General features: G+C 35.9%; 1 protein-coding gene across 1 annotated transcript in view; it reads left to right on the top strand.

The window, feature by feature from the left end:
* TTN (titin) overlaps positions 1 to 20,768 on the top strand; it is a 269,865-nt gene that overhangs the window by 115,582 nt on the left and 133,515 nt on the right. Inside the window, exons 120-154 of the mRNA XM_087819741.1 lie at positions 1,685 to 1,768; positions 2,012 to 2,092; positions 2,236 to 2,319; positions 2,490 to 2,573; positions 2,836 to 2,937; positions 3,365 to 3,475; positions 5,302 to 5,382; positions 5,565 to 5,642; positions 5,872 to 5,955; positions 6,098 to 6,181; positions 6,472 to 6,555; positions 6,748 to 6,831; positions 7,569 to 7,649; positions 7,953 to 8,159; positions 9,121 to 9,198; positions 9,408 to 9,482; positions 9,689 to 9,781; positions 10,529 to 10,606; positions 10,802 to 10,896; positions 10,948 to 11,011; positions 11,225 to 11,308; positions 11,489 to 11,566; positions 12,062 to 12,145; positions 12,393 to 12,476; positions 12,703 to 12,786; positions 12,970 to 13,209; positions 14,684 to 14,758; positions 15,516 to 15,584; positions 16,243 to 16,335; positions 16,939 to 17,016; positions 17,933 to 18,001; positions 18,171 to 18,254; positions 18,396 to 18,689; positions 19,482 to 19,562; positions 20,335 to 20,412. Coding sequence (XP_087675867.1) covers positions 1,685 to 1,768; positions 2,012 to 2,092; positions 2,236 to 2,319; positions 2,490 to 2,573; positions 2,836 to 2,937; positions 3,365 to 3,475; positions 5,302 to 5,382; positions 5,565 to 5,642; positions 5,872 to 5,955; positions 6,098 to 6,181; positions 6,472 to 6,555; positions 6,748 to 6,831; positions 7,569 to 7,649; positions 7,953 to 8,159; positions 9,121 to 9,198; positions 9,408 to 9,482; positions 9,689 to 9,781; positions 10,529 to 10,606; positions 10,802 to 10,896; positions 10,948 to 11,011; positions 11,225 to 11,308; positions 11,489 to 11,566; positions 12,062 to 12,145; positions 12,393 to 12,476; positions 12,703 to 12,786; positions 12,970 to 13,209; positions 14,684 to 14,758; positions 15,516 to 15,584; positions 16,243 to 16,335; positions 16,939 to 17,016; positions 17,933 to 18,001; positions 18,171 to 18,254; positions 18,396 to 18,689; positions 19,482 to 19,562; positions 20,335 to 20,412 — 3,387 coding nt within the window. The remainder of the gene's footprint in view (positions 1 to 1,684; positions 1,769 to 2,011; positions 2,093 to 2,235; positions 2,320 to 2,489; positions 2,574 to 2,835; positions 2,938 to 3,364; positions 3,476 to 5,301; positions 5,383 to 5,564; positions 5,643 to 5,871; positions 5,956 to 6,097; positions 6,182 to 6,471; positions 6,556 to 6,747; positions 6,832 to 7,568; positions 7,650 to 7,952; positions 8,160 to 9,120; positions 9,199 to 9,407; positions 9,483 to 9,688; positions 9,782 to 10,528; positions 10,607 to 10,801; positions 10,897 to 10,947; positions 11,012 to 11,224; positions 11,309 to 11,488; positions 11,567 to 12,061; positions 12,146 to 12,392; positions 12,477 to 12,702; positions 12,787 to 12,969; positions 13,210 to 14,683; positions 14,759 to 15,515; positions 15,585 to 16,242; positions 16,336 to 16,938; positions 17,017 to 17,932; positions 18,002 to 18,170; positions 18,255 to 18,395; positions 18,690 to 19,481; positions 19,563 to 20,334; positions 20,413 to 20,768) is intronic.

Below are 20,768 nucleotides of genomic sequence, written 5' to 3' on the forward strand. Positions count from 1 at the left end.
TGTGAAGCTACAAACTGTACATGTCTGCTCAATTATAGAGAGATTCAGTACATCATCTAACTTAGGAGAAAACAGGCTTACTGAAATTATACATCTTAAATAGTTCCCATCTGCCTGACTGCCCAGTGTTTCCATTTTCTTCCTAAATCAGATCTGCTTCTCTCTTTCTTAAACTCTTGGCTCTTCCAGAATTCTGGGACTTATTTTTAATCAAGTAATTTTTAAAGAATAATTTCTGATGATCTAATCATTAAAATATAATAATTATATGAAAATATATATAATGATTATAATGAAAAAGTGATATTGCTAAAATCAATACTAATACCAAAGCCACTGACCACTCCTGAAGGAGACAAAGAGGCATGTTTGTTTCTAAATAAACAAATACATGTAGTGACATATATATATATGTATATATATGTATAAACAACCCATGTAGGTACAACATAACTCATACACACGAGTGTATATCAGTATAATTACATCAAGATATTAAAAATGCAAGTATACAGGTGCAGGGGTTTACAAAATTGCCAATATCTTATTTAAAGTGGAAATATTTATTGCCAATAACGCAGGCTGTTAAAATACATTTGCCATCTAAAAATTCAACATCGTCAACACTTAGATTAACTAAACCCACCGTCAACCTTTGTTGGGTCAGAGACTCTGTGGAAAACTATTGAGCCTCTTAGAGAAAAGTACATGTGCACATACCCACAAAATTTTATACATAGAACTCTCCAAAGCCATTGACACATGGATATCAGATTGAGAGGTGTCAGGAGCCAGCCTGAAAAATGAACAAACCTGAGGTCGAGCGGTGGGAATGAAAGAGACAGACAAAGTTATGGGATCAGGAGGACAGCCCTCTAATGAGGAGCAGCACCAAATGGCTTCAGAGCCTTTATTATGTAGTAAGTAACAAACAAGTGATAATGCGGTGAGGATGATACAAACTAGTTCCTTCAAAGCTGCATGAACACTCTTTCAGAGTAAACACCCTGCCTTCTGCAGGAGCCCAGACTTTGGTAATTTCTTTATCTCGGCTCCTTATGGGAACTTGTGGGGAGGGTCAAGTCCTTGACTTCAGACCCTCAGGCTACGTGGACCATGTCCAGACACGTCACCGGCTCCCAACAGAGAGGCTTACTCTAGAATAATAGGGTTTCCTGAGTTTTGTATACACTACAAGGGCACACAGACACACACAAATCAGAAGAGAAAAGGGAAAAAAGTAACATACAGATACAACTATTCTAAAGAGTTTTTAGTGTCAGTCTAAGATAGTCTTAGATAAATTAAATCCATTATCAATGGGTTCCATTTATCAGTACAAAACATAAAGAGATTTTTATATACCACATTCATGCTCTATAATTGCTGACAAATTTGTTTTTATCAAAAGCATATCAATATCTAAAGAAAGAATGAATTCTGCACACATCCTTCCATGTATTTAACTTATTTTTAACTGCTAAATGTCTCTGTAACATCACTTGGGCCATTTATCACATCCTGACCTTTATAACACCTCTATAGCTTAATTTTATGCATTATTTTGCCAAAGCACAGAAAATCTATAACATTAATGAACTACATGAATATTTGTGTATGTGCCTATGTCCGTTCATAAAATTGATATATATCTTAACTAACATGCTGTTTTAAAAACTTTAAGTCCCAGGGGTGCCAAAGAAACCTGTCCCTGAAGAAAAGATTCCTGTTCCTGCTGCAAAGAAAATGGAAGCTCCACCAGCTAAAGGTACAGTTACTTACTTAGAAAAGAAGTTAAAAAAAAAAAAAGCCCTTTTTATACATCTTGAGCACAAAACATTTTTGTGTTTAATTATCTCTTTGTTTAGTTAGTTAAATTCAGAATGAATGTTTTATGGTGTGAGAATTCAACAAGCGTGTCTGTCTACCTGCCTACTTTCTTAAAAAATAACTGTACAATAGCTGCTTTGGAAAACATAAAGTCAATTCTCAAAATTAATGTCTTTTCAAGTTCCCGAAGTACAGAAGAGGGTTGTCACAGAAGAAAAAATAACCGTTGTTACTCAAAGAGAGGAATCTCCACCGCCAGCAGGTACTTAATCCTGTCTCCGTGAAATAACCTGTCTTTTCTTCAGGCTTCTTTAATTGCATGTCTTCTTTAAGGGGCTGCCAGTTCTATGTTGCTCATTTATTTTGCCTTCCTGAGAATTTTAAAATCAAATACTATCTTTTAAGTGCCAGAAATACCCAAGAAGAAAGTTCCTGAAGGAAAAAGACCTACCCCGCCTCAGAAAGTGGAAGAAGCTCCACCACCAAAAGGTATTGTCTCTGCACCTTGCCAAGAACCATCTTTGTTTAGGCTCTTGCGCTCCCAGGCAGACGATGACTTCGTCAGCTTTGTGACATGAGTGCATTATGGGGTGTATCTGGGCTTTGCGCTGCGCGCCAAGGAGACAACTTTGGGAATCTAAAAGCGCCTCTTTTTAAAGTGCCAGCTCCGCCCAAGAAACCTGTCCCAGAGGAGCAAGTTTCCCTGCCCGCTCCTGTCGCTAAGAAAGCTCCTCCTCCCCGAGGTAGGGTTTGTCCCACGCCGCCGACAGGCCCTTCTAGCCTGGAGTCCCTGCCTTTCCCGCTTTGTGTTCTTCTGGTCCCAGCCCTTCGTCTGTCCGTCCGTCCTCTGATAGAGTTCCCATGTGTGTATGCTTGTGACGTGTTCCGTACCTGTGCTCCCATTTTCCCAGTGAAAGTCTTGTACTGTGCAAATCTTCCCCGAACTCTTGAGAGAATTGTTAAGAGTCTTGATTTTTCAACGTCAACTCTGATGCTTTCTTAAAGCTGAAGTTTCTAAGAAAACTGTCCTAGAAGAGAAGAGATTGGTAGCCGAAGAAAAACTATCCATTGCAGTTCCTCAAAGAGTGGAAGTCACGCGGCACGAAGGTATCAGCTGGGAAGAGGGAGAAATGAGCTGGCGCGTTTCCCCGAAGCCTTCTCTTCCCACTCTTCCCGGATGCGACTGCTTGCTGTAGCAGTTGTCCTCCTTTCTCACTGTCTCCCCGTAGCCTTCGGGGACTGAGTCTTTTGTGTCTACATTGGCCCAAATCATACTAAGAAATGAACGGGGTGCTGAAAACGGGATCACTGTGACAGTGGCCCCACGTGGACGTTCTTAGAATGTTCTTGTCGGTCTTGAGCTGTGCTGTCCCCTCATCTTAAGCCAGCTCCAGCTCTGTCCTTCTTGTAATGAGGGGGGACTGCGGAGCCACGCCCGAAGCAGGCAGAAGAACCGCTGTCCCTCTGCAGGGAGGGCTGAGCCATTCTCAGCATTTCAGGGGGCTGAATGTGAATTCAATCTTATCTTTCAAAGTATCGGCAGAGGAGGAATGGAGCTATTCAGAACAAGAGGAAAGAGTGTCCTTTTCAGTTTATAGAGAAGAGAGAGAGGAAGAGGAGGAAGCCGAGGTCACAGAATATGAAGGTAAACAATTCAAATAAGCTAGACGGGACCCGGAGGTTCACTGAGTTGTTTTCTTTCACGGATTATTTACCGACTAAGGAAAAGTGACACAAATCTAGTGAACATCTACTGGCCTCATTAGATGTGTCTTCTGATCAAAACACAAGATTCAGGAGCATTACTTAGAATAAACATCCAGTGCCTTTCGTGTCCATCTCCTCTTGGCTATATGGGGGAGGGGGGAGGGCTTCATATCTACAGGTAACTAATGGGGCAGGTATCTCCATATACATTTATCCTTCCCTTAGACAGGGCTTGGTTTCAGCGTGGTGGATTGGCATAATCTTCACCTTGGTGGTCTAATGTAAAACAGAGGAAACATAAAACAGTTTTGATAGCACAACTCACTAATGTGTCCTGACTCACAGTTTTAAAATTAACAGGGAATTATGTTACCTTATTACATTCCAGAAGTCAAGGCCATGTTTGAGAGTGAAGCACTGAACACATAGGGTTTTCCTATATTTCATGTATGGAGAAAACAATTGTGTAACATCTTTGCTTAGATTGACCTATTATTCAGATGTTCCCATACCTGTAATGAGAATCCACTCTAGTTTCTTAAGGCTTGAACAAGAAACTTTATTTCAATGTTGGGATACCTTTTCAATGAATTAAGACACCGTTAGGTTTACTGATCAAGTCCAGCATTCTGGCTAAAGCTGTTTATTTGAAAGAACTTTCCTAAGAAAGTTCTAATTAGCTCTTAAGAGAAGTCAATAAGGTTTTTAACAAATTAACTCTCTTCCCAATGAAAAGATGAATAGAACTATACATTTTCATCTCTGGCTAACAAATGATGCCCCACCCCTTCTCTGCAGAAGAAAACTCCTTGAGAAATCCAGATATGTAGTCTTAGTAGAATGGCTGGGAAGAACAAGATAGGACATGACTCCCAAGAGGAAACCTACCAGTTCTTTTGTTTTCTGGGAGAGGCCACTATAAGGGACATAAGTCAAGAATCTGATGGATTCAAAGAGGGTCCTATCCGTTCCAGAAATGTTTGAGAAACCAAACATAACATGTATGCAAGGAAAGTTCTCATTTCATGAATCTGATTTCAGTTTTTGACACTATGCATTATGAATTTCCTTTAGTACTACAGATTCTAGAAAAAGGAAGAACATTCTACGATATTCTTATGTTTTCATTAAGCCCAAAAGATTTAGGGACAATCTGGATAACCTGTTAAATTTACTTCTAGTGTAAAGATATGTGTTTGTAACTAGAGTTTTCTATTCTGTAGTTAACTTTATACACATAGGCTCAAAAATCATGTGATAATGCCTGCCTCTTTTACCATACCTGCCCCCACAAAACTGGGGGGGGGGAACCACTTGTTTCTGAGTCCTCAGTGGGTTTTTCTTACGTGATACAAGTCTTTTCTTTCTTATAAACTTGTCTATGCTTCTTCAAGTATATGTTTCTGCCTTGTAGCCTTTGAATCTAGAGTGTTCTTTTAATTTTTTGAAACTTATCTTCAAATACTTAAAAGCCATTAGAATTGTTCTTATGTCTTGTACTTGTCCGGTTCTTCCTATAAATACAAGCATTATTATCTTTATGATACACCTGAAAATTAAATTAATGAAACTTACTTCCCATATTCTTTATTAAGACACATGCTTTGATTAAAATCTTCTTCCTTAGTATTTTAAGTGGAAACAATCAGGGATTTGGCAAGTGTTAAACTTTTGCTATTGTGATTACTCTTGGAGCAATAAATTACAGCTAATGAACATGAGAAACACTACAACTTACCTTCTTTAAAATTGATGTCTTTAAAGTGCTGGAAGAGCCTGAGGAATATGTTGTAGAAGAAAAGCTGCACTTTATTTCCAAGAGGGTGGAAGCTGAACCGGCCGAAGGTACACCGACTCTTGAATTAGTTCCATCCCTATACATCCCATTCTTAATGCTCTCTTGTAGTTAATGTATTGTCTATATTGTAAATGTTGATACGTATCATGTCTAAACAAAAAGATTCCTTACATTTTTATTAAAAAGAAATATGGACATTTCTACAAATGTATTTTATAATCTTTTCAAGTGCCTGAAAAGCGTGAGAAGAAAATTGTACCCAAACCAAAAATTCCTGCTAAAATAGAGGAACCTCCACCAGCTAAAGGTACAGTTCTCACAAAGAAATGGTACCACTTGTCTTAATAGCTATAATCATATCTTTAATTTAACTGCCTACAGTTTTGTCAGCATGTGTGTATAAACATTTGTGCTGAATATAGTCATTAATGTTCTTGTAAATATGTGATCTTTTCAAAAAGTGAGTTCTTTGCCCCCAAACGATGTCACTTCTTCTGTAATTCAAACTAATATTCTTAAACGTAATCTTTCTGAAGTTCCGGAAGCACCTAAGAAAACTGAGCTAGAAAAGAAAATTCCCGCAGCAGTTCCTAGAAAGGAAAAGGTGCCACCAGCTAAAGGTATATTGGGATTTACTTAATTCTCCTACAATGCCTGTCTTTTTTAACCTTAAATCAATCCATTCTTCAAATTTGTATAACATTAACAAGCAAATAAGTGTGCCTATTGTATGTTTGACTATGTTGTCTGATGTTTTTTAAGTGCCAGAAGAGCCAAAGAAACCAATTCCTGAAAAAATGGCTCCTCCAAAAGTGGCTAAGATAGAAGAGCCTCCCCCCACCAAAGGTAAATGAGATCCCCCAGCAGGAAAGCTAGAAACCTGTCCTGTCTCGTGTCCTCTTGCTGCTGTCTTTGGGTCCCACCTTTTACGTGGAGGTTATTGGTGTGTGTTGGTGGCAGTGGTGTATTATCGCCTTGTCTATGGGTGGAGTTTCACTTACTTGATGTGAAGTTTATTTGTGTGTACCTTGTAAATTGTTATATTCTAAAATCACAGTCCTTTCTGGCTAATTTTTTTTTTTTTTTAATTCCACTTGAAGTAATATAATTCCCTAATCCTAAAATTATCTTTTAAGTGACTCAGAGGCACATGCAAATTACTCAGGAAGAAAAAGTTCTTGTTGCTGTAACTAAAAAAGAGGAGCCTCCAAGAGCCAGAGGTACATGGAGCCTTTTCATACACAGAATGTTGTACTTGCCCCTTCTCTTTACCAGACACACTGGTTACGGGTGTTTGTCGTTTGAAATAAGGGAAATGTCAGGTCTTTTATGTTTGAGTTGCTGTTATACAACTGCCTTTTGGTGGTCTGAATGAGGGAAACAATTCTTTAAAGTGAAATCTGTCTTTAAAGTGCCCGAGGAACCCAAGAGAGCTGTTCCAGAGGAAAAAGTTCTCAAACTCAAACCTAAAAAAGAGGAGGCACCACCGGCAAAAGGTACGCCAACTTTTTCAAAAATCAAAATAAGCATATAGGTATTGAAACAAATCTAGCAGAATTTAGGTTCTTAGGGAAATTAATTTAAATACATATTTTAAAGTGGTATGCATATGCTATTTCATATCACTTCAAAACTAAATATTTCTTATACCAGAAGGTATCTCTCTTCTTTTGTTTTCCTAAAAAAATGTGAAGCTCTCTCCAAACATGTGTAGATACTTTCCCTTAAAGTGTACTTGTCTTCTATTATGTCTTTATTTGTCTATGTACTAAACTCATCTGCCAAAATGCTTGTTTTGTGTGGCAATCTTTGACAAAAATTTAAAACTTTTCAAATCCTGAATTTTCTATGTTGTACCAGTAAAACTTATAAAAATACCTTAGAATTAAGGTACAGAAACTGTTTATGTAACACAAGTTTCTGTCTCATGCTTGTTTCATAGTCATTGTTTATGTTGTCTAGTGGCCTTTTTTAACTCTTATAAATACTACTTGATCTTCTGAAGTTACTCAGTTTCTTTAAAGCATTAAGTAACTTAGAAAACAGCATTCATATGTATATTAGATCATGTTTATTTCCAATTCTATTGATTTTTCTTGCCATTTAAATTAAAAATTTGACAACAAGCACGGTTATGGTCATCTTTGTCCTTGGATTGTTCATACACAGTTTCTCTGAACTCATATATATTCAAAATCTTGCAATTCATTTTTAATAATTACTCTTTTTAAAGTGACTGAATTCAGGAAAAGAGCCGTTAAAGAAGAAACGATATCCATTGAAGTTCCAAAAAGAGAACCTCGTCCCACTAAAGGTATATTGTGTTTTGACTAAATAATAAAATGCTGCATGAAACTACACAGCTCTTTGCCTCCTAGTTCCTGATTTGACTCCCATCCTTTATGGGCTTAGTGTTGACTAAAGGTGGGGAATCCAACATTTGAAGTCATAAACAGCAAATGTACACCTTGTAATACCTTGACCAGCAAAGGACAACCAGGTTCTCCCATAACCAGTGCATGAGACCATCACAAAGAAATGAAATCAAAGCACATTGTTACTCTTATCCCTAAATGGGCTTCAAGTAAACTGCTGCTTGTTGTCAATATTATTCTAGAAGTAACTGTAACAGAAGAGAAAGAATGGTCTTACACCCGGGAAGAAGAAAGTGTTTCAGTACAGCGGGAGGAGTATGAAGAATATGAAGAATATGATCGTGAAGAATTTGTGGAGTATGAGCCCACAGAGGAATATGAGCAGTATGAAGATTATGCGGAACGTGAGCTTTACGAAGAGACTAAAGAACAGGAAGAATATATCACAGGTATGGACAGAACTGCAATCTTGAAACCATATTGAATATATGCAAATTCCATTAGAACAGGATACAGTTTTGGGTGCCCAAAGAAATTTGGAAAGAACTTTGTTTCCTTTGGCAATTTCAAAATTTTTGTTTTCTTCAGTAACTTTTAGGGGGGAAAAATCTCTGTGCTAATCTTATGGTTACTGTTTAGATTGGGTTTATGGAATAACGTATTTCCCCCTCATTTTTCCTTGTACACAAAATAGTAAATGTTGCTACATTTCTTTCTCAAAAAAAGTTAGGAATTTATCTTCATGTGCCTATGATCATTCTAATATATGATCAAAAACTTCTGAACATCTCCCATTCTGAAGCTTGTTTTGATCAATCATGATAGGCTGTTGAGAAAATGTGCTAGCCTCAGGGTTCCCATCATCATACTTGACAAAGACTCTTTCAAAGGGAAAGAAAGAGAAGAAGGCTAACAAGCAGCTGTGTTTTATCTCATGAAGATCCTATTTTTAGGCATATCATTTTGGTTCCAAAGAATTTACTCAAAAAATAAGTTCCTATTGGAACTTTGAAATGAGTCAGTATTATGTCAATTTCTGATGTTTCTAAGTCTAACTTTGAGGCCATCCTGTGTAGTTTTGAAGATAACATTAAAAGCCATTATTATATAGACAGATGTTTTAACCACCATATTGTCTACCTGAAGTGAAGTGAGAGTTTGAATATGTAAGAAAGAGTAATACTTGCCTAATAGAAATAAGCAGCAAGGAGGAAAGGACACTATAAGCTTGTTTAGGTCTTTTAGACTTTATTCTTCTGGGACCTCTGATTCTTACTTACCTCTAGAGGCTCTGGCTACACTGTAGATGAAAGATAAAATTATTTTAATTCTTTGAGTCTATTTAAGAAATAATATTTTGTATTTATGTTCTCAACTCTAACCCTAAATACCCTGTATGTACTTTTAAAGAACCTGAGAAGCCTATCCCAGTAAAGCCAGTCCAAGAAGAACCGGTGCCCACAAAACCAAAGGCCCCACCCACTAAAGGTAGAGTGAGAAAGACGTCATCAGTACTCAGAGACCTGTGTTTCTTACATGTCAGTCGTACTGCAAATACCTGTTTAAGTGGCAGTATGCTAATCGTGTGTGTGTTTGGGGATGTCATGTTGTACGTCATATTTCTTAATTTTTTATTCTTACTACTCTTGAGAAATCTGGTTCAGTTTTGTAAATCTGTTAATATTGATATTTTAAAGTTCTGAAGAAAGCTGTCCCTGAAGAAAAAGTAGCAGTGCCCATTCCTAAGAAACTCAAACCTCTACCACCCAAAGGTACTTGGCCGAGTAATAATGACCCAAAAATATCTTTGTCCCTTGTGTTCTATAAACGTGTCTTACCACCTTGTCTGCTGGTCTTTGCTTTTACTAAATGTGTTGTTCTAGTCCCAATGCTTACATTTCAGTTTTTTGTGTGTTTTTATTTACACTGTATTCATGTGGTTGGTTTTAATGCTCTTCAATTATTAATATCTTTAAAGTACCTGAAGAATCAAAGAAAGTTGTTGAGGAAAAAGTACGCATTTCAATTACCAAACGTGAAAAAGAGCAGGTGACTGAACCAGCTGCTAAAGGTATAATTTCCTTCTCAGATTGGGGCTTTTATAATGTCTCTTGTACAATTAAGGCAGCTATGTTTCACTTTATTTCATTGTTGTGTGTCTTTTAAATTAATCGTTTGGGAAATATTGGATGTAAAAATCTGTATATACAGGATAAGAAGGTAATTTAACCTTTAAAAGGAAAAGTTATTTTAAAATATGTCCATAGTCTTTTATACATTGGCTGCATACTGCCACATGGCTACAATATACAGAAAATAGAATGTTTGAATTTCAAGTCACTGATCATTTGGCACCTTCCTGGTTTATCTAAATTGATGTAATGATATAACAATATTCATTCTAAAATCATTTTGAAGATTAAGAAAAAGCTAACTCAGTGTCCAATAATTTTTCTCCTGCTTTTTACTAAGTGTGAAGTAACTTCTCTACAGTTTCAGAAAGTGTACTTACCTAGAATTTAGGTTTTCATTTTTAGTAAAGGATATTTCCTACAGGCAGAGATACCTAAACACTAAACATGATTTTGCGTTTGGGCTCTGCTACCTCAGACTTACTTGGGCACTTTGGTATGTTCTTATCTCAGTGAGGTTCAGAATTGTTTCCATGTAACATATAGTCTTAGAGATGAACTATTGCACATCCATCACATAAGAAGCACTTGCAAAATTATTCTATCTGCTTAAAGAACAACAAAGCAAGAATTGGCTGGGTGGCCTGTTTCTTACATTAAAATGTCCTTATACTTAATATTTCAAGTGCCCATGAAGCCCAAGAGGGTTATCACAGAAGAAAAAGTGCTCATTGCTAAAAAAGAAGTAGCAGCACCTGTTAAAGGTACTTAATACCACTCTTTTTACGTGTTGTTTGTCTTCTTTGGTATGAAATTCATGTTCAGTTCTATGTCTGAAGGTCTTTTGTGTGAAAGGTAAAGCCTGTTCTTTCTTCTGTTACAAATGGCTGTGTTCTTAACATTACTTAATTTTGTTGAGAAACTGGAAAATGTCCAACCTAAAGATAATATCTTTAAAGTGCCAGAAGTACCTAAAAGACGAGAACCAGAAGAGATTGCCTTTGAAGAGGAAGTTGTAACCCAAGTAGAGGAATACCTTGAAGAAGAAGAATATGTCCATGAAGAAGAGGAGTACCTTCATGAAGAGGAGTACCTTCATGAAGAGGAGTACCTTCATGAAGAGGAGGAAGTCATAGCTGAAGAAGTGGTACCAGTAATTCCAGTCAAAGGTAGATTACATCTCCCACCAAGGGATACACAGCAGCATCTTTGGCATCTGAGTGTCCAATTTGACCAGATTCTGGGGTTTATTAGCACAGATGACCAATTTTGCTTATTTAGAAACAGACACTTTTAGATGCTGAAGTATGATTTCTGCAGTTGTTTTTTACTTTACATATCTTTTTGCAACATTCCCAAAATTCTTAATAATATCTTTAAAGTGCCTGAGATACCCAAGAAACCTGTTCCAGAAGAGAAGAAACCTATTCCTGTTCCCAAAAAGAAGGAAGCCCCACCAGCAAAAGGTACATCGTCATTCATATCATGGGCATATGAAAGCCTTTATCTGCATAGAAATAGTGAACTATCTTCTGAGTTCAAAACCTTGTGTGTGTTGCTGTCTGTTGTTAGAAATGTGAATTGTGCTTTGTACGGATGTGTTGTTACTAGTACTTAGAACTTACCAATAAATAATATCTTTAAAGTGCCTGAGATTCCTAAGAAGCCAGAGGAGAAAGTTCCTGTGCCCATTCCTAAAAAAGAGAAGGCTCCACCAGCTAAAGGTACATCTCTTTGCAGTCCATCAGGGGGATAACGTAATAATTTACTCATGTAGTGTAACTTGATGGCCCATATCAGTTCTTTCCCCATGACTACATTAACAATATTAATGGCAAGGCAAGGACCAACCAACTGGTTATAGGAGCGGTTTACTGTGTATCCATCTCTGAATTTTGCCATCGAAGCATGTTGATGCTTAATGCTTGGTTCCTCCTCTTTAGTGGAAAGTTCCTAGTGTAAAATAGATTCTTATTATAACACCAAAATAGGCAAAAATCACCATTTACCAGGCATTGTGTGTTGTCTTTGTCACCAATCTATGTTTTTTCAGTGTTTTTTAATTTTTATTTTTGTGAATCCCTTTGTTTATGGCTGTTATTTTCATCTTAAAGTGAAATTATTAGAATATCTATGATGCTTCAATTAAGTCCTGAAATTGCTGGATTCTTGTCAGAAAGTGAAAAATGTGACACTAACCCTATTTGATATCTTTAAAGTTCCTGAAGTACCCAAGAAACCTGTGCCAGAGGAGAAAGTACCTGCACCGGTCCCTAAAAAGGTGGAAGCTCCACCTGCTGAAGGTACATAAACTTGCACTGTCACAACACTTTCTTATTCCACATTTGCATGTGAGTAAAAATTAATCTTTGGGGATTAATATTTCTTTAATATTTCTTTATGGGAAAGAAACGATATATTTTAAGGATACAATCCTTCTTGAGATACCTTGGCTATATTATTACTACCTTATCTTGATCTTTTTGAGGCTATGCTTCTATGCAAAATTTTATGTTGTATAAATTTTTTTTCTAAATCATTTCTTTAAAGTGCCAGAAGTGCCCAAGAAGCCCGTGCCTGAGAAGAAGGTGCCAGTTCCTGTTCCTAAGAAAGTAGAGGCTCCACCTGTAAAAGGTATATCACTTCATCATTTAGAATATCTGGGTGGGGGGGAAAAACACCTTTTTTCTTTAATATGTTTAATGTATATTCACATATAAATTCCCCCACAATATTCCATGTTTTAAAAAATCATCTTATTAGAAATATAAAAATCAGGTGTTCTGTGATTCTTTTTCATATCTGTTGCACTAAAACATGTAGAAGAACACATTATTAAAGACAAATAATATCTTTAAAGTGCCAGAGGTGCCCAAGAAGCTCATTCCAGAGGAAAAGAAACCAACACCCATTCAGAAAAAAATGGAAGCTCCACCACCCAAAGGTACATTAATGTCTAATAGAACCAGGGCCAAAAGGAAAGCTAGCTGGTGTTGCACAGGCTCACTAATTATGATGAGTGCTTGGTGCTCTATGATCACAGAATATTTGCTTCTCCTGTTGTCCCATTGTTATGAATGTTGTACATAAAAGTGACGCTCGTGTGGTTGAATAAATATCTTTAAAGTGCCAAAGACACGGGAGCCAGTGCCAGTTCCTGTAGCTTTACCTCGGGAAGAGGAAGTTCCATTTGAAGAAGAAATTTCTCCTGAAGAGGAAGTTTTACCTGAGGAAGAGGAAATTCTTCCAGAAGAGGAGGAAGTTCCTCCTGAGGAAGAAGAAGAGGAAGTGCCTCCTGAGGAGGAAGAATTTGTACCTGAAGAAGTTCTTCCAGAAATTAAACCCACGGTGCCAGTACCTGCACGAGGTATAGCAGCTCTTCTTGGAGTCATCAAGGCCTCTTTTGTGTTGACTTCTGCCTTTCCATCTTTTCCTTCATCTCCAGTCTTATCTATAGTGCTCCCTCTCTATGTTGTCTACCATCTAAATCTTAGAAAACATTCCGTTCATGTGTGCTCTTATTAATGGGTGTCTGTCTTGTGTGTGTCTATTGTAAATTATCTGAATGTCTTTTCAAATTTCGTAATATGAAATGTCATTTAGCTGTTTGTGGTCTTATTCTCATTTGTTTTTTTGTTATATGGACAGTACTGTGCATGTGATTTTTAATGTCTTAAAATGAATGTTTTTAAGTGCCCGAAGTGCCAAAGAAACCTGTACCAGAGAAGAAAGTTCCCGCTCCTAAACGTGTGGAACCTCCAGCGCCCAAAGGTACACCTCCCCAAAGTGGAGACACGGTCTTCAGTCATACCTTCATCAGGAAAATCCTGGTGGAGCTGGGTTTTAGGGAAAAATTACATTTATAAAGTAGACAGTCACATTTTTACTTCTAAAAAGGTTCAGGAACACTGCTATCCACTTTTCAATGGATGCAAAGCAGTATTAAGAGCAAAGATGAAAGGAAATATCCCAAAACTGCCACAAAAGTTTGACCCCAATACCCTATAATTTTATTAAACATCATAATACAAAAAAGGTACCTGAAAAATATGGTAAATAAATCTTCCTAAATGTCACCCTTCAACCATTTCTATTAAGTGCATTTTAACATTAGGATGAAAAGAAAAAAAAGATTACGTATTTATCAAAATATTGAATGATAACTTATATCTTCTGATATACACGTATAAATGGTAGACCATTAGGTTTTTATTTTGGCCCTGTGTTTTGGCTTTGTTCCCCGCTATGTTACCCTGAGAAAACTCTTTAACCTGATCCTCAAGTTCCATTCTTATGAAATGAGGATACTAATGCCAGCCCTAGTGGGCGCAGATAAAATAAAGTAAGGTATATAGGGGTCCTCTGTCACTGAATGCATGGTATCCAGATTTAACAGATTCAGTAAGCTCATAGTACGGGTCAAAATGCCTGTATTTATGCCTTCAAGTTTAATTACATTTTTTTTGCAAAAGATCATGGTACCACTATTTGAAATAAGCATAACTCCTCCGTCAGGCTAAATAGTTATATAATCAGTGAAATGGTCAACCTGATCCTTTATTGAATTTCAAGGATTCAGAAATACTTTATAGATGATGATTTAATTAGTTACTAGTGAAACTTAAATGGATGAAATCACCACATATGTTGTCTGATATTCAAATAGGGTGCTGGTCCCTTGCTCTACAAACCTAATTATATCATAACATGTGGGCTCCCGACTTGCATTACACCCCTCTCCTGAGCGAGCGTTGCACGTTGGTCTTTCTGTGTGTGGACTTCGCGTGTTCTCTCTTTTTTGTCCCTCACAATATTCTTATCATGAAATGATGTCTTTAAAGTGCCTGAGGTTAAGAAGAAAGTGCCAGAGAAGAAAGTGATCGTTCCTAAGAAAGAGGAGGCTCCCCCTGCCACAGGTACTTCTGTTCCCAAGCGAATTAGACTCTTCCATTTCTTTCCATCACCTGTAAATGTCAAAACGTCCTGTTTCAGTGTGTGTTAACATAACTAGTACTTCACTGTGTCCATTGTCTCGGTGTTTGTGAAACTAAAATTGTAAAATAAAATAATATCTTTAAAGTGCCTGTGGTGCCTAAGAAACCTGAACCAGAGAAGAAGGTGCCTCCTCCTGGTCTTAAGAAAGCAGCGGCTCCTCCTGCCAAAGGTACATCACTCAGAACAGGGATGTGCTTGCTGCGCCGATGTTGAACTGGGATGCTATCTGCATAGGATGTTCAACATAAATGTTTGTGTTGTATGGTCTGTCCTTTGCATTCATCATTTGTGACTCAGTTGTACCCATGTTTGTACTATGTCAATTATTCCACTTTGTACTTAATATATTTTATCTTGATTCTCTATGTATGTTGTTTCTAAAAATTACTAAATTCATATATCTTTAAAAAGCCAGAAGTCCCTAAAGTACCATTGTCCTCCCTAAAAAAGTAGAGGCTCCAGGAGTAAAAGGTAGAATATCTCTAAAATGGACTCTTAATCTTAAACAATAACCTCTTTGTTTTTGTCTCTTTAACTGATTCCGTGATATGTCAATGTTTCATCTTGTGCATGTCCTGATATTTGTTCTCTTGTGTTGAAAGACAGAAAACTTGGTTTCTATGTACTCTTCTTTGGTTCTTGCATTTTAAATGCCTAAAACAATCAATATCTTTTAAGTTCCTGAGGTACCTAAGAAAGTGGAAGAAATCATTCCCCCTCCAGAAGAGGAAGTTCCACCAGTTGAAGGTAGATGACTTTCTGAGAAAATAGCATTTTCAAAGTCATCATTGTCTTGTCTAATATTTGAAGGAGATAAATGCACACTTCACTCCAGAAAATAAACATATGCAGACTCTAAAAGTAACTACATCTTACTTAATAGAAACTACTCAGGAAAACTAAAACCAATTGAATCTACTTTCTTACATGCTTAGTCTTTGTTTATCTGTTGTTTGTTTTATTTTAATAAGAATCTTTGAAGGGAAACTATATTTGCCGTGGTACATTTTTCATCAAATTACTTGGTTGGCAATTGTGGGATAAACTTGTCTAAGAGATATTCCAGTTAAGCCTGAGTAACAGGTTCAGAAAAATATAACTTCTACCCCAAAGTAAATATTTAACTTCAAATAAATCCACTCCCATTAAAAATAAATAAATAATAATTTTAACTAAATTCTCTCTGAGACACCTTTCCAATTCTAAAATTCTGGGAAGGGCCTCATGTATTTTGAAAACCCAGTAGCTTTTTTTTCAAGGACTAGTGAATTTTCACACACTTTTGGGAGACTGAGCAATGAATTACTTACACTGTTCAGGCATCTTTAGTTTTCAGATGTAGCATTTTAGTCTAACATTCAAAAGAATTATAAAAATAATTTACAAAATAATCATCTTTTTAAAGTGTATGAGGAGCCTGAAGAGCCTATTCCAGAAGAAGAAATCCCAGAAGAACCACCTAGCATAGAGGAGGTTGAGGAGGTGGTGCCACCTAGAGGTACAGCTGCTTTTACCGGTTGGACATTTAAAAGACACCATGTTCCAAATCTTTATCAGAATTCTTCTTTATCCAATATTCATCAGTACACTTTTCTTATATCGTATCAATGATAAATTGAAGATTAATTGTTACTGGTACCTGAAGCTTTATGTCCCTTCTTCCCCTCCCCCGACTTTTTCTATTGCAGCTACCATACAATTAGAGTGAGAGATCACTTTTATGTTATTGGCACTTTAATTTTTTTCTAGCCAGCTCTTATTGTAATACTTTCTTTTAGTTTTCAATCCTTACTTTTTTCTTCAATATGAAGATGGGGAGAAATGTGTTTCTGTGGTGCTCACTTTTAAAAATAATTCTTAGCCTGTAATTATTGAAGACTATGACAATCTTTTGTATAATTGATGTTATGTTTGATTATAGGATTTCCAGGTAATATCCTTCTCAACTTTAGAGTCACTACTTCATATATAAAATTAACATTTAGGTTGCTAATATCTTTTTTTAAATAAATAAATGTTTTGTAGGGGTGGGATTGGTATGTGGGAGTTTTTCTGTTCATTGCATGTCATTTTTCAAAATATCCATGAAATATCTTTTAAGTGCCTAAAGTGGTTAAGAAAGCAGTACCTGAAGCACCTACTCCTGTTCCTAAAAAAGTGGAGGCACCACCAGCTAAAGGTATAGCAAATCTCAATAATTAATATCTTTAAATTCCCACTTTTTCTTTTTAAAACAGTGTCTTCTTTCACTGTTTTCTTAGAACCATTTAAGTAGCAAACTTATGAAATCATGCAAGGACTAGTAAAAATAAACTCATTCCATTTCTTTAGCCTTTTTTAAGGATGTTAATGGATGATTATGTGTGTATGTGTATGAATTATTCTAGAAGTTCCTTATTTTAAATGGCTGAGCATTTTAATGTTAATAGTACATCTCTCTATACTTACATAGCAATGAATCCCTCTTCCCCACATTCCTTTCAAAGATTTTATTCCATTACATAACAAAAGTTTTCTCATGTAATTATAATAAGTATGTCTATTGTATTGTTTTATAGGGGAAATGTGTTCTAATGCTTGTATAATAACTAGTTCAATAAGCCTTATGTCCCTTCAGTAATATTTGACCTAAGCACTCAAGGTTATTACAAAATGTCTATTTTTCATTGCTTCCTCATTAAATTGATGTTTCAGTAGTGCTCTTAATAGATAAGATTATACTGCCCCGATCAGAGTAGACATTCTCAGCAGATATAATAGAGCCCAAGAGAATATGACACCTGTCTTTAAAAAGCAAAAAAAAAAAGTCTTCATCAAATTAAAATAGTAACAGTAAGCCCAATATTGGTAGTTCTTGCTATTTAAAAAAAAAAAAAAAAGAACTGGCAGTTTCTTTGTGGACATAGCTTCTTCTAAAGGTATGGTTAGCACAAATGAGTGATTGGGAAAATATCTTTATTTCCTGTCAAAGTGGTGTCTAATAGTACAGAGTGACTTCTTAGACTTTGATTATTGTTGGTGTCATTTCTAATGTTTTTATTTCATGTTTATTATTGAGTATTGTCAGCTAACTGAAACACCTAATATCTTTAAAGTGCCAAAGAAGGTTCCTGAGGAAAAAGTACCTGTTCCTGTTCAGAAAAAAGAGGCACCTCCAGCCAAAGGTATATCTTCTCTTTTAAACCTGAACTTTTCATCTTTTCTCATTAAGACTTCTATGTTTTATGTCTCTGTGTCTTGATTGTTTTTGATGTCTTTGTCTATGAAAGCTTGCTCTTAACGGTCCTAAATGTTAAAACCATATCTTTAAAGTGCCCGAAGTACAAAAGAAAGTCCCAGAAAAGAAAGTTCCAGAAAAGAAAATCCCAGAAAAGAGAGTCCCTGTGCCTAAAAAAGAAGCTGTTCCCCCAGCGAAAGGTATCTTGGGAAAAATCTTTGATTTTCACATATTGTTGCATGAAAGCCTTTTTTCTCTGTTGTTTTTATTTTATATTTTGACTATGCATCTTTATTTCTTCTGTGTTTAAAAAAAATCTCTTAAAAAAGATGCTCTTTCAGGGATGACTGTCTTTGAAGAAAAAATATCAGTTGCCTTCCACAAAGAGGAAGTAGTAAGAGAAAGAATGGAACTAGAAGTAGTGGAAGCACAAGTGGAAGAAGCTCATGAAGGAGAGTTCCATGAAGTGGAAGAATATTTTGAAGAAGAAGAGTTCCATGAAGTGGAAGAATTTATCAAAGTAGAAAAACATAGATTTGAAGAAGTACACAAAGTTGAAGAAACCCGTAGGGTAATAGGATTCTTAGAAGCTGAAGAAGTGGACGTATATGAAAAACCCAAAGCTCCGCCAAAAGGTAGAGGGGAATTCTGTAGAGATTGCAAATTGTCATATCTTGTTCTAACTAACTTTGTGTTTTAAGTACATTTCATGTTCAGTTTGGAACACTAGAAACCCGCTTATTTTCCAAGTTAAAATTATTACATACTTTATGCTTGAATCAAATATTTAAATTATTTGATACAAAGATTGATACAGAGATTAACCCCACAGTATAATTTTAGCAAACAAGATCATATTTGATATCTACTTATCTAAGTAGGTCATTATATGAATTTCTGGATTCTTTTTTAAACCCAACTAAAAATATTACATGATAGTTACAGATATCAAAAGAACTGACCAGTGTCATGAATTGAGTGAAAAAGAAGCTCCTCAGTTCAAAGAGGAATTTCTGTGTTCAGGCCAACCATTGCTTTGTTAACATTTCAGTCAACTGTTCATAAACTGATAATTCCTTATCAAAAGTTTCCACCAATTTTCATTAGAAAAATAACATTAAGGAATCAATGTTGGTAACAGCACCTGCATTCTAATATATTCTGAAGATAAACCATAATACAAATAATTATTAGCACAAATTAATAATATGTGTGTGATATGAAGGAATGTGTGTATGTGCTTAGTATACATAGTAAATATACAATATAAGTGAAATTAGCAAAACCAAGTCATTTTTAAGTAGATATGGTATGAATTTTAAAAATATAAATAAAGTATTTTATCAGCCCTCCTTGTACTAACTTTAATAGTAATATTCCATAATAGTTGGAGTTCATTCTAAAGCAAAACACTAATATCTTTGAAGGGCCTGAGATATCTGAGAAAGTCATCCCTCCAAAAAAACCACCCACCAAAGTTGTTCCTCGAAAAGAGCCACCAGCTAAAGGTATTTCACTGACAAAAAATTACTTACCTAATTGTACATACAGTAGCACCTTGATTGTTTTACAAGTTTCATTCTACTTGATGCTTTTCTTCCGTGTTTTGTGTTTTGGTAATTTTTAAAGCAAACTAATATCTTTGAAGTAGCTCAGGGTCCAAAGGAAGTTCTACCAAAAAGGAAAGTCAGTGTTGTTATACCTAAAATACCCAAAGCAAATGTCTCTGCTAACCAAATAGTGAATTCACATTTCCTTCTTTGGTACTATTTCATTATGTTTTCACTAATGTGCTTATTGATAAATCCATGTTTTCCTGTTACTAATTTTAATAACCTAGTAAACAGAAATACAGAGTAATGATGTCTTTAATGTTCCTGTTTTGTTGATTTTTGTAAACCTCTTGAATTTCACAACAGAAATGAAAAACAATATCTAATGAATAATATATACTTACATCTTAAAAATCAGTGAAGCACTTAAGAATATTGTCACCGAAAAGGAAGTACCAATTATCCCACCAAACAAGCAGAAATAGTACCAGCTGACAGTGTCTTGTTAATTTTTCTTCTCAAATTCTAACATGAAAAATTCCCCTGGATTTGTTGTTGTATTTCTTATCAAAATTTAACTCTCATTAAATACTGTAATGTATGTGAGAAAGTGATGTCTGTACGTTATATTGTTATGTTCTGTGTCGACATTTCTCTTATGCTCTGCTTGTTAAAAATCTTTATCAATGAATAAAAGTATAAGAAATTATTACTACTATCTTTAAAGTACCTGAAGCACCCAAGAAAATTGTGGTGGAAGAAAAAGTACATGTTCCTGAAGAGCCCAAGTTTCCACCAGCTAAAGGTACCTGCCTTTGCCAATTCACCTCTAATATAAAGCCCTCTTTTATCCACTTACTATGGAGAAGAGAGAGGTCATTCTCCCCTCAGGGCTACAATATAACTGATTGATATAAACTTCAATTTAAGTTCTACAACATAATCTCCTCTCTGGGAACAAAGGCATAGCCTAAAAGTTTATTGTTTGTGTTGTTCCTCTTTGACCCCTCAACTTCTTTTTCAAAAATATTTTATTTTGGAAGCTATTGTCAAGTAGCTGTGAAAACAAATAAACATGTTCCAAATTACAATAGATAATGATACTATCCCCAAAGGGCAGAGTGTTTCTAATATGACAAATCAAGAGCTCAGTCACCGGCG

The sequence above is a fragment of the Miniopterus natalensis genome, chromosome 8, assembly GCF_054644295.1.
Source record: "Miniopterus natalensis isolate mMinNat1 chromosome 8, mMinNat1.hap1, whole genome shotgun sequence".
NCBI classification, from domain to species: Eukaryota; Metazoa; Chordata; class Mammalia; order Chiroptera; family Miniopteridae; genus Miniopterus; species Miniopterus natalensis.